The 18,145-nt window shown below is 40.2% G+C and overlaps 1 protein-coding gene across 1 annotated transcript in view; it reads left to right on the top strand.

The window, feature by feature from the left end:
- Positions 1-18,145, top strand: part of B3GLCT (beta 3-glucosyltransferase) — a 105,252-nt gene that overhangs the window by 17,059 nt on the left and 70,048 nt on the right. Inside the window, exons 3-4 of the mRNA XM_072993761.2 lie at positions 6,371-6,410; positions 10,858-10,967. Of these exons, the coding sequence (XP_072849862.2) occupies positions 6,371-6,410; positions 10,858-10,967 (150 nt within the window). The remainder of the gene's footprint in view (positions 1-6,370; positions 6,411-10,857; positions 10,968-18,145) is intronic.

Here is an 18,145-nt window from a genome sequence, read left to right as displayed (position 1 = left end):
TGAGTAGTCTGGCCGCCGCATTCTGCACCACCTGTAGTTTCCGCAGCAATCTCAAAGGTAGCCCCACGTAGAGCGCATTACAGTGGTCTAATCTCGAGACTACAAGCGCATGCACCAGAGTGGTGAGAGACCCCACATCAAGGTAGGGCCGCAGCTGGGCTATCCGCCTGAGATGGAAAAAAGCGGAACGGACCACGGACGCCACCTGGGTCTCCATGGTGAGCGCCGGGTCAAGATGGACACCCAAGCTACGGACCCCATCCCTGGCGGGCAGGGTCACCCCCCCAAAAATGAGGGAGTTTCCCATGTCCCCAGGTGTGGGGGCGCCCACCCTCAGTACCTCTGTCTTGTCCGGGTTCAGCCTCAGCCCGTTCTCCTGCATCCATTCCTGTACAGCCTCCAGGCAACGCTGAAGGGACAGAACGGCATCTCCTGCAGTTGGAAAAAAGGAGATGTAGAGCTGTGTGTCATCCGCATATTGATGGCACTGCGCTCCACACCTCCTGATGACCCCTCCCAGCGGCCTCATGTAGATATTAAACAGCATTGGGGAGATGATCGACCCCTGTGGGACCCCACAATTAAGGCACCACGGGGCCGAAACATTCTCCCCAAGCTGTACTCTCTGGGGACGGTCCTCCAAGAAGGAACGGAGCCAAGCAAAGGCCCGGCCACCTATCCCCAACTCGGCGAGCCTCCCCAGGAGGATACCATGGTCAATGGTATCAAAGGCCGCTGAGATATCGAGGAGTACCAACAGAGACACTTTGCCCCTGTCGGCCTCCCTCAATAAGTCATCACACAGGGCGACCAATGCCGTTTCTGTCCCATGGCGCGGCCTGAAGCCCGACTGGAATGGATCCAGGGCATCTGTTTCATCCAGGAACGCCTGGAGCTGATCGGCCACCACCCTCTCGACTACCTTGCTTAAGAAAGAAACATTGGCGACGGGCCTATAGTTGCCAATTTCGTCCGCCGCCAAACTGGGTTTCTTTCTTATGGGCCTAATGAGTGTTTCCTTGAGGGCAGAAGGAAATCTACCCTCAAGGAAAGACCCATTAATTATTACAGTAGCCCATTCCGTTGTTGAGGGCCTGGCTGCCTTGATTAGCCAGGCCGGGCAGGGGTCCAAAGAGGAGGTGGTGGCACGACAGCGATCAAGCGTCCTGGCCACAGTGTCGGGCGATACGGGCTGAAAAGAGTCAAAAGACACCGGGCAAGACGGAGCGCTGGACATCCCAACTTGACTCACTGTATTCAAAAAAGGAGCGAGATCCCGGCGGATGGCCTCCACTTTGGATTTAAAAAATGCTGCAAATTGGTCCGGGGTAAGACTAGGGGGAGGCCTATCTCCCGGGCCAACTCCGGATAGGTCACGTACTATACGGAATAGTTCCGCCTGCTGGTTGGATGCCTCACTTATCCGGTTAGCGAGGTAAGTTCTACTGGCAGCCTTTACCTTAGACTGGTAAAGGTTAGTTGCGACCTTAACAGCTATACGATTGAAAACCGTCGGGTCCTTTCTCCATTTGCGCTCCAGCCGTCTCCTGACCCGCTTCGACACCCGAAGATCCTGGTTAAACCAGGGCGCCGGGCGATCTCTGCGGCGGAGAGGGCGTTTAGGTGCGATCGTGTCAATGGCACTAGTCGCGGCGGTGAGCCAGCCGTCAACCAGGGCCTCGACAGGAGCGCCAGCCAGGTCAGCCGTAACCCCTCTCATGGCATCCTGGAATCCAATCGGATCCAGTAGCCTTCGAGGGCGGACCATGATAATAGATCCCTGCTCCCTAAGACCTAACCTGAAAATAAGCCCTAGTATGATTTTTCGGAATGCTCGTAATATAAGCCCTATCCCAAAAATAAGCCCTAGTTAAGTGAAACCCCATTGTGCAGCCACCAGAAGAAGATGACATGACTGTATTTGAATAAATGTAGATTGTTGTCCATGGAAAAAATAAAACATCCCCTGAAAATAAGTCCTACTGCATTTTTGGAACAAAAATTAAAATAAGACCCTGTCTTATTTTCAGAGAAACACGGTAGTACTGTGTGAGAGGGAAAAGAGCTTCTCTCTATCCACTATATCCATCCCCTGAATAATTTTAAATGTAAAATCCATAATTTTAAATTTGCTGTAGGCACAAATTAAGTTGTCCAAGTCGGGTCAACAGGACATCTGTCAGATAGTATGCAAGGATTGCTGAAAGCCGAGGACAAGAACAAAGAGTGGGCGAGGTAAAAATATTGACCAGTGACCTTGTTTTGAGCTTCATCTATATTTATCTGGCCATGATATCCAGAAAGGTGAGAGTCTGCTTTGGTCTACTGCATTTCTGTGAAACATTTTTCAGCTAAGACCATGAGCCCCTCTTCTGTCCATATTCTCTCCTGCTGAGGTCATTCATCCTGTCCTTACCCCTTGAAAGGTGATTGCCACATAGGCACAGTTACAGATATTCAAGGACTTGTTTACTGTTGCTATTTTGTTGACTAGAATCCTGTTATTATTAATGTCAGCATAGATGCAATAGTGTAAATTGCTGCTAATTGAAGAGTCATTGCTTGTATTCCTTATTGCATGCTAAGTCGTGTAAATGACTCGTGATGAGGAATACAAGCATCAACTCCTTAACTAGCAGCAATTTGCCATTGCATCTGCACTTCATTATACTGTACATCAAAAGTAGAATTCTGGCCACTTATTTATAAAATGTATTAGTCTTTGCAACAAGAAGGTGCTCAGAAAGATTTATAAGCAATTTATAAGCAACCACTATATAAACGCAATAAACCTGCCACTAGTAATTACAGCAATAAAGCAACCCAGTACACACTGCAGAATCTGATAAAAGCAAGTAAGAACTAAAATATTGAATTTTTCAGTGGCAGCTGAAGGAGAATATCCACCCTTTTCAGGAAAGGCCATTTATGTACATACTTTCTGATTAGTTCATGGTAAATGCAGAATGATGCCTTTCCTGATGACTTCAATAGAAGTGGAATCATAATGAAGATGATCCTACATAGGCTGTTAATGATTTTACTAAGAACCTGGATCTTGAATTGTATACCAATGCCATAAACCATCAGTGCAATTTGGGGAAGGATGCGGGGGGTCCAGAGGTATTGAAGCCACCCCCAATGTAGTAAAATTGTCTCCCATAACCCAGAAGGCACAAAGGAATTATCTGGACAATTTTTTCAAACAAAAATTGAATTGGGGACAAGAGTGATGGCCTGCAGTCTGCATTTTCCCCATTTTGCTGTGGTCTCATTTCTCCTGTTTTGTACTGTGATGTTATAATGTCACATATTTGATACAGTACTTGCTACTTTAAGTTGACAAAACCTTGCCCACTTATATTGAGAATTCTCTTTGTCGTCACAATGGAAAGTGAGCAATTTTCTTTCTCTTTTGCTTTCTTTCTCATATGTATGTCAGATTTGTTTCTACCTTTTTCATAAATAGTTCAGTGATTTAAAGCCAAAGTACTGTAATCACAGGGTACCTCTTTCTTTCTTTCTTTCTTTCTTTCTTTCTTTCTTTCTTTCTTTCTTTCTTTCTTTCTTTCTTTCTTTCTTTCTTTCTTTCTTTCTTTCTTTCTTTCTAAGAACGACCGTTCTTTTAAAGAAGAATCATCTTTCCCAGTTGTTATATTTCATTTATACCTTTTTTTTCTGTTTAAAAAACTGAATAAGCTTCCCATTTAGAACATTTAAGACTGCGAACACCTCCTTCTGCTATATTTCTAATATTTAGACTTCAGGCTTGATACATCATTATGTCCACACGGGTGGACATAATGAGGGTCTGTTCAATCACCTGTCTGCTGCTGCAGCCGGCTCTGCTCTCACTTCCAATTGCTCTGGAGCTCACCATCGATTAGCCATTCCTGGCAGAAGGAGGGAAGACAAGCCTCCCTGGCAGGCTGATGAGTGGTTAGTCGACCATGAGCTCCAGAGTGATTGGAAGGGAGCACAGAGCTCATGGCAGCAGTGGACAGGTGAGTGGATGATCCTGCCCCATGGGGCCAGACGCTCATTATTGTCCACCTGTATTGTATGAATACGAATACCCCCATCTCTAATCATAATACTCCTGGTTTTGCATTGGGATTAGTGTGCTTGAAACTGATTTAAAATATCAATCTACATGACATACAATTAAGCAGGGTGGATTAAAATCAATGATTTAAAAAATCAAAGTGATTTAAATCATGATTTAAATTTTTAAAATTTAAATTGTCAAAAAAATCTGATGTTTAAGATTTAAATTATGATTCAACTATTTGATATAGATCAAATCCACCTTGCAGCTAAGCCTGATTGTTTTTCTCCAGGAAGCATATTTTTTTGGTCAGAAGCCATGTTTTTTTAAAAACACACACTAAGGGCTTGTTTATTTTAACTCGTTTATGAACATGATTTGTTTTTTATTGTTTTTGCATATGCTGACCTGTGTTGGAGTCATTTGTGTCTATGGGATCTGTCATGGACTGGATATCAGGATCATGGATTTCCAAGCTGCAGAGTAACCTTGCAGTCCAATCTGAGTTTTTCCCCCATCTGTGGCACTGATTTAGAACAAATCTCCCTGGGGGAGGGGGAAACAAATATTATAACATGATGGAAAAATCACTTCAACCCTTTCTGGCCTGCCTGCTCTTTCTTTCTTCCTCCAGGGAAGTGGAGTAGCTGGGGCAGCTAGCTTCTGTCCATGGAGGGTAGGAGAAGAAGGGAGGGCAGCTGTTGCTGTGCTTTGATCGAGGCAACACCTACATCCCCAAAATGAGAAGGGGAAAGAAAGGGAGAAGGAGGAGCCGGTAGCAGTAGCTCCTTTGCTGCTTCCTTGCCCTTCCCCACTCTCCTCCCACCATCAGCACCAGACAGCTTATTACCAGATTAAAAATTGTCCGAAGAGGATGCATACACCAACCCCAAAGCCGCATGATTTTAAACCAAATTCAAAACCCCTGATTTAGCTCCTGATTCATTTCAATAATGTGACCAAGCCCTTGGTCTCTCCATATTTCTGTGTTAGGTTACATGGTGTATCTGTTTTATATCTCTTTGATAATCTGGTATTATGGACAAATTTGGAAAAGTAGATGCCACTTGTAGTTTCTGATTTAGGATTAAAATGGAGAAGGGAAGGGAAAGGAGAAATTCAGGGAAGTGACAGAAGAACACAGAGTGGTTTCAACCCAACCGGAGACACTCATCTATCTGCACTTTTTTCATGGGCCATGTCTTTAAAATTAGAGAAGTTACTCTTTTGGTTTGCAGTTCCCAGAAACACTCAGCCAGCTGGGTCTCTGTTTGTACTGGCTGAAGGATTCTGGGAACTGTTGTTCAAGACATTAACTTTCCTAATCTCTGGGATGTGTGCAGAATGACCATAGGGCAAGGACTTAGACTTTTTAAAGTTATTTTGTTGGGCATTCTTTTATGTATTTATGGGTTGCATTCAGGAAATGCTTCATCATGGCTTTAGCTACAGAGCCAGCTTGTTGCCACAGGGCATAGGCAATCTCAATGAGTGCTCACACCATTTCAGTTTGTTTAGCTACTACTAAATAGCAACTGAGATATTTTTAGAAGTTGGTTTCCTCGGTGATTGCACTGTGAACTCTTGGCTCTTAAACACACTGCTTAAATTCTGACACAAATGTACAAAACATTGAATTCCTAGATTTTTATTTTGGCCTCTGCAGCAACTTTTTCATATTTATTCCAATTGAAGAATATTTTGGATTTGGTATTTTGAGTAATCCACTTGTGTGTGTGTATGTGTTTTTTAAATGTCCAGATTGATTGTAACAAACTGTGATTTAAAATGGTGGCCTGGATCCTGATAATATATTTTTATAGTTAAATTTCCAATAAACCCAAATGAATAATTTATATTCATTTTCCATCACATAAGCCCCAGTAAGCTGGAGATGGTGTAAAGTGATAGCAGAGAAAATGAACATGGTATTAAAATCTTACTTTAGCCACAGACTCAGTAGGTGGCCTTACATAGGATGTGTTTCTCTAGCTCCAAACCTGCATCTACATTAAATATGGGGATAATTATATTGACCTAACTTTACAGGGCTTTTGAGAGGATTATTGAGATGATATCTATGTAGCTTGTTAAACAGTTGTAATGCTCTAAATACTGATAATGCATAACTTTTTTGTACAGTGTAAGGGCAGAAGATTATGTCTACACTAGCTGTGGCTGCCTAGCATGTTAAACTGTGCTGACATCTTAACCTTAGAAGTTAACTTTCAATCATGATAATGGAGTAATTGCTTGAATGCTTTTGTTATATGTATGCAGTTATATTTCCATTGTGATTTAGCCTTTGGTTTCTTAATATAGGCATCTGATACAAGTGGAAACTCAAGTCAAATAAGAAAGGGTAAGTGAACTGTTCTGATATTCCACTCTATCATACATAGTCTTAAGAACTCATAATGTATATTTCATAAATTGATAGGTTACCCTGTATTATATGAATTTGAACCAGAATTTGCTTGATTTTTTTTGTATACTTTTAAAAGACACATGAGTAGTAACCATTGTATCTGGCAGGGAGGGGAATCTATAAATAAAATGCTATATAAAGAGGGATCTTATTTGTTTGTTCTAAATTTTCAGTCAATTCATTTAACTGAGTGGGAGAAACACTTCTGTCTGACTTTCTTCTCCACACGATACATAATTTTGTAAATCTCACAGGCATTTTTTTCTTTTACATGCTTTGGCTTGAATCGTAGTTGCATAGGCAGTTTATGCTCTTTTGCAGGAGGTCCTCTCAAACTCTCTCTTCAAAGTTCTTTTTGAGTTGTTGACTATTGGTCTCATGCTGATATTTAGCCTCAGATATACATTAGGACTGTGTTCCAAAGCAACCTGACTCGGGTCCCAGTGCTCTGGGTAACACTACTGGTCTCACATCCTCTCTGAGCTATGGCTCAATCAGAAGGCTTGAACCCTTTCCCAAGTTCTTTGGGCAGTTCAGTTCTTTGCATGATTCATTTTACAACCAATGCTTGACCACTCACTTCATGGATTCCCTGTCAGAAGGCACAAACTACTTCTGTGATGCTGTGTGCATTTTTTTCAACAAGCTTCTCACTTTAGCATCAGTGTTCAGCATCATTGTTTTATTAATAGGCCACCTTTCTGCAAATACAGGGACCTAAGGGATTTTTTTTTTGAGATTTGATGATCAGAACTTTATTTATAATACATTCTATTTCTAAATTAATCTATTTAGATTAATTCTATTTCTAAATTAATCTTAGGCTTTCTATGATCAAATATTAATTTGTATTCTGTTTCTGAGCCAATCATAAAATTTATGGCAACAATCTTCATGATTCATCTTTCTTGTTGAATCTAGCTATTCTGATCGTTTATCCAGATAGTTATGTATCTTTGAAATGTAATAGATAAGAATGAGTATTGTAAAATGTTCGTGTTGATTTACAACCCCTGTTCAATCCCCCTGTCCCATATCCCTACACCTAACCTGTAAGTTAAAATTTAAAAAAGAACTTTATGCAGTATTCTTATTGTTGCACTTTCATAGATTTGTATAAGAGCATCATAATGCTGAAGATGTATTTTCTAGCTTTCTTTTTAAATAGTCATTTTTGGAGCTGAGTGTTGCCTGCTCTAAGTGGCAGTGATTTGGGGGAAAGTTCTCTCCATTCATTTGCAATCTGACCCTTTTAGCTAAATGTGCCAATGAATGAACCTAAAATTCCCATGTAAAGCTTGTTCTGTACTGTGCCTCCCTCCCATTCTTTGTTCTTTTCCTCCAGTCGTGAATTTATGAATCCTGAAAAAGGATACTACTCTACTTTAATTCAGCATGGTTATGTTAACCCCTGGGCACGTGCCTTATTTTTTAAATTCCACTCATTTGGTAATGTATATAAATCATTGTGTGCAGTGTTGTCAACTAAATAACTGATGAAACATAAGAATGATAAGCTAAAATTGCCCTGTCCAGTTCTTCAGGCCCTCTAATTGATTTGCATACTTTTCACAGTCAAATTCATCTTTTATATACGTCCTTTAATCTCAATATTATTTTTGGTGGATTTTGCACTGGGTTATTTACTGTATTTTTTGCTCCATAAGACGCACTCCCCCCTCCAAATGTGGGGGGGGGGGAGTCTGTGCGTCTTCTGGAGCGAAGGTGGTGATTTCGCTCCCGCTGGCCCCGTGGGGAGGGGAGCCTCGCAAGGGTCCAAGTTAGCCTTCCAGGGCCCTTGCGAGGCTCCCCCCACCCCCCCACGGGGCCAGCGCGGGCAAAATCGCTACCTTCTAGGACCTTTTCTGATCCTTTCAAGCTTCAGAAAAAGTCCTAGAAGCTGGTGATTTCGCCCCCGCTGGCCCCGTGGGGGGGTGGGGGGAGCCTCGCAGGGGTCCGAGTAAGCCTTCCAGGACCCTTGCGAGGCTCCCCCCACCCCCCACAAGGCCTGTGCGGGTGAAATCGCCACCTTCTGGGACTCTTTTGAGGCTTGGGATGCTTCAGAAGAGTCCCAGAAGGTGGCGATTTCACCCCCTCTGGCCTCGGGGGGGGGGCTGAGTGAGCCTCCAAAGGGTACTAGGGTGTGTTCCATAAGACGGACCTCTCCATAAGGCTCACCAATTTTTAGGAGAAGAAAACAGATTATTTTTTCCTGTTTTCTTCTCCTAAAAATTTGGTGCGCCTTATGGAGAGGTGTGTCTTATGGAGCAAAAAATACGGCAGTTCATCAGCTTGAGCACTGTCATGAATAAGAAGTGTAGTCACCATTATATTAGCATACATTGTAACTGCTTCTACAAACATGTTCCTAGAAGCCAGCCAGAATGTTTCATCTTTCCAATGCAGAAGGCTTTCATCTTCTGTTAGAAGTGGAAGGAAACAACATTGGCTGATGTTCTCCACTTCAGCAGCACCCTCTGCATCAGGCTGCTTGAGCATACTTTTGGAGTATGCACGGGCCTACAAGGAACTGACAAAATTCGCCCTTCCAGTTTTCCATCTGCAGGAATACACCCTTCTTTGCTCAGAGAATGTTTTTATTGATGGAAACAGAGTCTGGATACAAAGCAGGTTTATATAGAAACTCATACGCAGTGCCATCTGTAGCTGCATGGACGTTAAAACTTATGTGCTACAAGGAATAAGAAAACAACCAGCTGACACAATGAATAATATATCACTATACAACTTTTCAGTTAGATGCTGGTAGTGTTTTTTGCTCAACACATTTATGGATTATACTCGATGAACATCTGGCAGTTAGGAGATGGGCGATTGTTTAAAAAGTCTGATAGATTTTATTAGGTATGTGAAATAGATCTTGAGAGACTGTAGGAACATATGAACTTGTTTTGCAGCAACTAGAGAATTTTAGATTTGTTTTCAATTTTATATTTGTTTTCACAATGTATTTGCTACAGAACTGGGTAACTGATGAAAATTGTTTATTTTGGCTACAGTATAGAAGCAGTTTGCGAACTGACTTTCCTTATACATGTGGTGTGAACTGTTTGTGCTTTTACTGAATCTGATTTCTCACACCACAGTATTTAGGAACTGAAATCTTTCTGGCTTGATAATGAGTATTTATAGCTACAGTCATGGCCAAAAATATTGACACCCTTGCAATTCTGTCAGAAAAATGCAGCCCTTCTCTCAGAAAATTGTTGCAGTTGCAAATGCTTTGGTACTCACATGTTCATTTCTTTGGTTTGCATTGGAACAACACAAAAAATCAAAGAAGAAAAAGCAAATCTGATACAATCCCACTGAGAAACCCAAAAATGCACTGGCCAAAATTATTGGCACCCTGTCTAAGTTGTAAAAAATAATTGCTTTTCAAGCATGTGATGCTTCTTTAATTTGTATTTAGACATAATTGTCATGGAGGTGTGGGCAAGACGTGTGGGCAAGGACATCATGGCACTGTTTACAGAAAAAGAAATGAGGCATTCAAAGAAAAGAACACAGTCTCCACAGTCAAACATGGTGGAGGTTCAAAGATATTTTTGGGTTGCTTTGCTGCTTCTGGCACTGGGTGCCTTGACTGGTCCAAAATTCCAGTAGAGAAGTGTAAGAAACTCACCCATGGTTACAAAAAGTGATTCATGGTTACAGGAAGTGATTGATTCCAGTTATTTTTTCGGAAGGGAGTGCCACCAAATATTAAGTTAAGGATGCCAATAATTTTGGCCAGTGCATTTTGGGGTTTCTATGTGAGATTGTATCAGATTTGACTTTTCTTCTTTGTTTTTTTGTGTTGTTCCAACGCAAACTGAAGAAATGAACATGTGAGCACCAAAACATTTGCAACTACAACAGTTTTCAGAGAGAAGGGTTGCATTTTCTGACAGAAATGCAAAGGTGCCAATATTTTTGGCCATGACTGTATGTACAATCACAAAGAGACAGTATCAGTCCTTCATTAAAACCTGAAACTTTTCTTCTTTTATGCTGTTCTTCACAAGTTTTAGTATGTCTGCCGATATTTCTTTGAGGCAATTATTTGACTGAAAGTCTCTTAATGTGCTGGTCAAAAATCATTTGGCAATTTAAACGTATGTAGGTGAAATGAGATAAGTTGTGGTAGCAAAATGCTTCTAATTAACAGATGCTGTTTATTTCCTCTGCATGCAGTCAGGCATGTGCCTAAAAACAGATCCTGCACCTCATTCATTAATGGCATTTTGCTGCCATGATTTATGCCTTTTCACCTGCACAAGAGTAAATTGCCAATTGGCTTCTGGCCATTGCATGCAGTACTACTGATGTCTGGTTCGCTTTTATTCCCTTTCATTTATTTGTTTACTTTTATTCACAGAACTCTCAGAAATAGTGTTTGTTATCCAGAGTCAACGGAATTCTTTTCATATGAAGAAAGCAGATGAACTAAAACAGAATATTTTGAAACAGGCTGCAGCTCTTGGAGAGGTATGGGTACCTATAGATATAAATCAGTTTACTACATCTTCATGTTTTGAATTACAGTTTTACAATTCATTGGATGTATTTTGTCAAAACATGGACATCCTTTCAAGATATTCTGCCTTCTTACTTCCAGTTATCTATACAATATATTAACATTCTGTTGGTATTAGGGTGCCAACCTAATTACTGTATACTGTTGTGTATTGATTTGTAACTAGTGGTATCAGTTATGATAGCTCAAGCCTATTTTGTTGCAAGTTGTGCATTTTTGCAGTTAGCACAGGAGATGTAGCCCATATAGTTCTGTTGTGTAAACTACCATCTGACTTCTTGCATAATCTTTTGTACAGCAGTGTAATCTGGTTGACTGTGCCAGTATTTTTTTTTTCACTTTGCTACCATGATGTGGTGTTTAGGCCAGAATTCCCTTTTGTTAGACAGATGTAGAGACTGTAATATTAAAAAAAATGAAGTACATATATGTGTGCTCAAGAGTTTTCGGGAAATGGAGAGGAGCCACTAAGTGGCTTACTTTTGTACACTTGTATCTCCTGTTATGAAGGGAGAGCCTGCATGAACTGAATGAAAATCATGTTCTTCAGGAACTGTCAGCTTCTTTTGGCACATCTCATTCTTAAAATCTTAAAATTAAAATTTGCAAATTTTCCATTAGATATTAATTATTATTTTTATTAGGAACATTTGATGATTTAGAAACTTGCACTTTTGGTGGACAGCAGAACAGACATGTGAAACAGACAAGCATAGTGAATAAAAAGCAATGATTTTTTTAAAAAAATATTTAAATCACACTTTAAATTTTTAAAAATCATTTTGAAAAAAATTATCAAAAAAAGAATTTTTAATTCGAATCAGGATTTAAATTGATTTGATTTAAATCAAGTCCACCCTGACCAGCTTAAAAATGAAACAAGAATATTGGAAAGACTTGCTGTGGGATTCGAGCATATGTGGGATCCTGAATCTGTTTTTATTTTTCCCTGAACCTTAAGGATTATCTCATCATATGCTTTTCAAACTATAAAATATTCAAAAGTGGTTTACCACTGCCTTCCGTACAGCAGTAATAAATATTAGCTTGCGTGTCACTGCCACTATGTAATGAAAGAGCCTCCACCAGTATCACCTTCCACTACTGCTGTTGCCCTTTAAGAATTTATCTACCCAGTCTCTGCTGGAACAGTAGTTTCCCCCACTCCCCTGCTAATAACAGCCATTAATTTCTGAAGAAAAGGGATGCATCTTCGCCAATATATTCACATTACCTATTTAGTTAGTCAGAAGAACATTGTCAAAACTGTCTGATATGCAGCAGAGATTTACACACATCTTGACTTGCACACATTTCAGTATAATGTATGTAATGTATGTAAAATGAAAAGGTGTTTATGTGGGTGGAAATTGATTTTAAAAAGAAAATGGGAATGAAACAATTTATTAACACCATGTATTAAATACATTAAATCCATTGTTAAAATAGACTTTTAAGTTCTGGAAAGCTGATTATTGTGCTTGTTATTGAATGTTCTTGTTCACAAATACATGTGAACTTTGTGAAGAAGAACATTCAATGACAAGAAAAAGCTGCTTGAAGAAAGTGGAAATACAAAATCTTTGCAGAGTAATGGTGCACATTGGGTTTTTCACTGGACTTTAACAAAAACAGGAAAATTAGCTCAAGAACAGTAAAATATCTGTTTATATGCAGCCCTATGGTGTTCAAATCTATCTCTGGGCAGTTTACAATGTAATTGTGCAAGCTACACATTGCCCCCCCCCCCGAAAAGCCCAGGATCGAACTCAGGTTGTGAGCAGAGTCTTCACTGCAGTACTACAGTTTAACCACTGAACCACAAGGCTTCTGAACTGACAGATTGTTCCAAATAATAGCGATTTAGCAAGAAAAGACAGAGGCAGTGAATAATATTCTCTAAATGAACTGGAAAAAATTGTGTGGAAAATGAGAGATTGACATGTGTGGAGAAGGGTGACAAAGATGCAGAGGTACATCTTTGTCACCCTTCTCTACTTTACATCAAGATGATGTAAAGTCCTATGAAGAAATAAATGTTAAAGAAATTGGGCTGTTCAGTCTCGAATCAAGGTGTGCAGTACATACCTGCTCATCTAGTCTGGAGAAGAGACCGTTAAACTACTGATAAGATACAGTATACATCTTCAACTGTAGTAATGATGCCCAGCCATTGTTCCTTCTCATCTGATGACAAAGAGGCAGTGAAAGTCCTGCTTTCTGACTTTAGTAAAGAACTGGGTGTGAGTTAATAAATTGAAGCTCAATCCAAACAAGATAGAAGTTCTCCTTGTCAGCCTTGGATTGGGGTTACAGCTGGTGCCAAGTGTGGTTGCTGTCTCTTTAAAGAACCAGATGTGCAGTTTGTGTGTGCTCTTGGTCTCAGCGTTCCTCTTGAAAAACCATGTGGGTATTGTGGCCAGAAGTGTCTTACCTAGCTTCGGCAGGTGGGCCAGCTGACCTCCTCCTAGCGAAGGAGGATTTGGCCACAGTATTCATGTTAAGTTCCTCTTGATTACATTTCTCTAATGTCCTCTATAGGGGGGCTGGGGCTGCCCTTGGAAGCTATCAGGAAGCTTACAGCTTCCTTATAGTACAAGCTGTTTAGTTCAATCAGCTGCTTTGGGAAGTGGTAGAATTTCCTGTGTTGGCAAGAGTGCCTTACTATTTCTGTAAGTATTTTAATAGAGACATTATCAGAAATGTAAGAACCAACATCATGAGAGAGGGGGAGATTTGTGTTCTATGGAGAGCTCATGTAAAACAAATAGTAGTGGTGGGGGGAAGGAGCCTGGTGCTTGTCTAGAGCTAAGGGGAATGGGGTGGGGTGAATCTTTGCTCACCTTGCTCCCTCCCACAGCTTAACGTGGTGGGTGTACTGGTTCCCTGGATGACAGCATGCGGAGGCAAAGTGAGTCCCAATTTTAAAAATTGGCCACCTGTTTCCTGGCTTGGGCTCCTGTGTAGAGGTGAGGCACTCTACTGACTCCCTGCTCTTGTTGCTGTGGCTGCTGCTGCTGAGGCAAGCAAAAGAGCAGCTGAACTGTGTAACAGAGGAATCATTCACCACTGCCATCTGGTTTCATGAGAGGAAAAGAAGCCATTCTCCATTCTCTCTACTTTGATTTTTTTAATTTTTTCAAAGCCAGTGTGCACACAAAGAGTTGTGATCTGTGCTGTGCTTTCCAGTTGTTTCTAGTTCTATTGGAAGCAGAACCTATTAATGCTGCCCTCTTCCCCACTCCTTCCCTTCATCTTCATTTTATAATTTTTTATTTTTTTATTTTCCAGAAGTGACATAGCACTTCTCTGCTGCAGTGCTAAATTTGACAAGCATAAAATTAAAAAAAATTGTTGAGAGGGGGAGACAGCAGGTGCTAGTTGAGGGAAATAATTGAGCATTAATTTTGTGCCCCACTGACAACATCACCAACATCTGTGACTTCCCCTTTGCAGCAGGATAGGTGATTACACATGCCAAGAAATAGAGAAAAGTAGTGACAGGTGAATCAGCGCAAAATAAACCACTACCCCGCCAACTGAACAAAAAGAAACAGTTCCCCTTAGAGAAAGAATGGACTTCCCTGCACTTAGCTTTATGTCATACAATTTCTAGTAAATACTTCAATTTTAACTGTGCCAACTCAGTGGGGTATATTGCACCCTGAATTGGTAATTTAAGAATCACCAGATTACCACTAGATATCAGTGTTATGTTTATAGTTAAACATAATCAGGGTTGGGAGGCAATTAATTTACAATTTTTATACAAACTGTTGGTCCAACTTCATCTAAGGAGCTCCATGGGTTCTTTGGGGTTTTGAAGTTGAGTTTTCCTGTTCTGTTCTGATACTATGATGCTGGCCCAATATAGTGGAGTTAAGCAACTTTTCTCAACCCCATGCTGTGACTTTAGTACATATTGGCTCTTTTGGGTGCCAGAGTCTTAGCAGAATGAGTAAGATCAGTAGACTTTACAATGCCTGGATGTTGGCCAAGCTTCTTATTAATTATGTTTAAAATGATTTCTGGTAATGCTTGGAAACATAATTGGTATAGATTTTTAATTGTATCAGCCTGCTGATAGAAAGGTATACCAAGCTTTCTGTGAGCTCAGCTTTTTCTGTTTTGATATACAGTATCCTAGAATTTCTCAGAATTACTAATGAGTTCTGCGTTCCTATTCTTGTGTCTTTATTGTCATCATGAGATACAACTCCTTGTTGCTCATTGTGAACTTAAGTTTCATATAGGGCATTTTTGTGGGAGTATCATATTTGTATCATGTTTTCCCAGTCAGTAGGCATCCTTGAGTCTCAAGAGGCTATGGTAACGTGCTCTGAATAGAGGACTTGGAACAGCATCTAGTGTGGCTGAGAAGGCCAATTCGAGATAAAGCATTGGCCATATTTTCTACAGGATAAGAAAAAACAATATGTTTGCAGCACGACTTCATTGATAATTGCATGTCATCAAGTATGTAATTCCCGTTTATGGTGGCTTTTCCAGCATTTTCTAGGTGTAGAGTACTCAGAAATTGTTAATAGAGATGGGGGTATTCGTATACAAATACGAATCCCCCCCCCACAGGTGGAGATAATGAGGGTCCGTCCCCCTGGGGCCAGACTGCACTCACCGTTCTGCTGCGGCCTCCATGCTCCCTTCCTATTGCTCTGGAGCTCGCGGTGGATTAGCCACTCTTCGACCTGGCAGAGAGGCTCATCATCCTGCCTCCTGTCAGGAATTGTTAATCCACCGCGAGCTCCAGAGCGATAGGAAGGGAGCGCGGAGCCTGCGGCAACAGTGGAACAGTGAGTAATCTCCACATCTCTAGTTAACAACATCTCTAGTTATTAACCATTCTCAGGGTGTTCTGGGGATTGCACAGCTTGTCCAAGGCTACATAGGCTGGGTTTTTTCCCCAAGAGATGCAATGCAGAATCAAGCTTGCAGCCTCTCACTCTACAGCCACCTCATTGGTCTCTGTAGCCAGCAGCAGGACTGCTTACTTAGGCCTAAATCCAACACTTAGTTCTAAGTAAAGTAGCCCCCCTGGATCACTGGGATTTGTGCTAAGTGTTGACTTACTGTTCATTAATTTATTTATTACCATCTTTCTTCTTATACTAAGAGCCAGGGCACCTGACAAAATGATTAAAAATGTAGATGTACCTAAAACATAGTAAGATATATTATTCAAACCTAATTAAACATATTATCATATTGAAACAGCCATCAAATTAAGAGAACTTGGAAAGCATACAGTATTATTAAACAAGACTTACATTTTCCCACTGAATCAGTGGCTTTACTTTAGTGAGGACTAACAGTTGGATTTGATCCTTCCAACTGTCTTTGAGCTTCCACCATTACTTTGCTGGGCACTTTCACATTGAAAAGAACAAAATCTAGTTTCCCTCTTTATACAGCCTTTTATACTTCCTAGAAATATATTTCTGATAACAGTTTTGAATCCTTATTCGAATCTTCTTCAAATGTGTTTGATTTTCATTTGTCAACACTCCATGTAAATGTCATATATTCACCTTTGTAAGTGATAACTTGTAAATTGCTGTAGTTTCTGAATTGAGCCCCAACTTGCAGAAGGAATATTGAGATACATCTGTTTTCTTACCTATCCTACTATTTCATTGTTTCCTTCCTTTTTTTTTATTTTATTTTTGAGAAGGGAATACAGTGTTTTTTGTGTGGAGCAATTTAGATATAAAAGAAAGACAGAATTTCCAAATAGAGTATCCAATTGTCATTTGAAACAGTTAGGAGAAGCAGTCATTCCAGTGCCAAGTAGATCACAGGTGTTATCCAGCATAAGGCAGGCAGGAGAAATTACTCACACCTCTCTTTCAATTGCAGCCCTCTGTGCTTTCCTGAAGTGATGTAGGTCAGTGCTCTGTCACATGAGTGGGAAATCACTGAAAACTGAATAGACACAGCTTGCATAGGAGAGAAACAAATTTAGTTATTTGTTGTAGCTCTTAAACATAACTTCAGCTGAGCCACTGCTTTTGGGCAGTGCTTCTGAAAAATCCATGTCAAATAGCAAGGAGAGAGAATTAAGCTTTTGAACTGAATGGTAAATTAGAATTAAAGAGACTTATTTGAACTTACAGTTGTTTTGTTGAGCAATGCAAGTAATAAGTTCATCAATAAAGAGCAATAACCAAGTCAGTGTGGTATGGCAGAAAAGAGTCCTGGAGAGAGTCAGATTTAAATTGGTACTCAACCTTTAAACTTGTGATAGTCTTAGAAAAGGTACTTCTGTAACCTTCTTCACAGGATTGCTGTGTGATTAAAATCCAACAAGGATTATGTTGTAAAATTATGTTGGCATATACCAAAGAATTTCAGAAAAATATATCTGCTTTGTATATTACAGAAAAACCATTGAACATATTGATAATGAAAAGCTATGTTTTGTGCTTTTTAAAAAGGGTATGCCAAAACCACTGATGCATAACCTGATGTGACCTATACTTTTGGCAAGAAGATACTGTTAGGATAGTGCATGGAGGAACAGAATAATTTCCATTGGCAAAGATATAAGAGAAGGTTGCTTTTTCTCTCCCTGTCTATTCAATCTATATGTGAAATCCATTATACAAGAAACTGGATTAGATTCAGATGGAATGAATATTGATGGAAGAAATATGAGCAATTCAAGGCATGCAGATTATCTTGTATTGAGAGAAAGGAGCAGTGACTTGAAATGACTTCTAATGAAATGACTTCTGATGCAAAATCGAGATAACAGTTGAACATTAAAAAGACAAAAACATGATGACAGAATAATTGCAAACTTTAATGTTGGCAATGAAACTGAAATAGTTAAAAGGTTTTCTGTATCTTCATGCAACTGTCAATCCAAATGAACACTGTAGCCAAGAAACCAAAAGAGTGACACTATAAAGGGTATCTGTGAAAGAACTGAGAAAGATCCTTATAAGTAAGGATGTGCTTCTGGAGACCAAGTTTTCATTCATTCATATTTATTGCATTTATATCATGCCTTACCACTAAAAGATGTGACTGGAGGCTATGCATCATCCATACCATGGTATTCCCAATATCTGTGTACAATGAAGAAAGGTGACAGGGTGTGGCGGCGTTG

This window comes from Pogona vitticeps, chromosome 3 (genome assembly GCF_051106095.1).
Source record: "Pogona vitticeps strain Pit_001003342236 chromosome 3, PviZW2.1, whole genome shotgun sequence".
Taxonomy (NCBI): Eukaryota; Metazoa; Chordata; class Lepidosauria; order Squamata; family Agamidae; genus Pogona; species Pogona vitticeps.
Note: the sequence above shows the minus strand (reverse complement) of the source record. Positions and strands in the feature narration are given on the sequence as shown.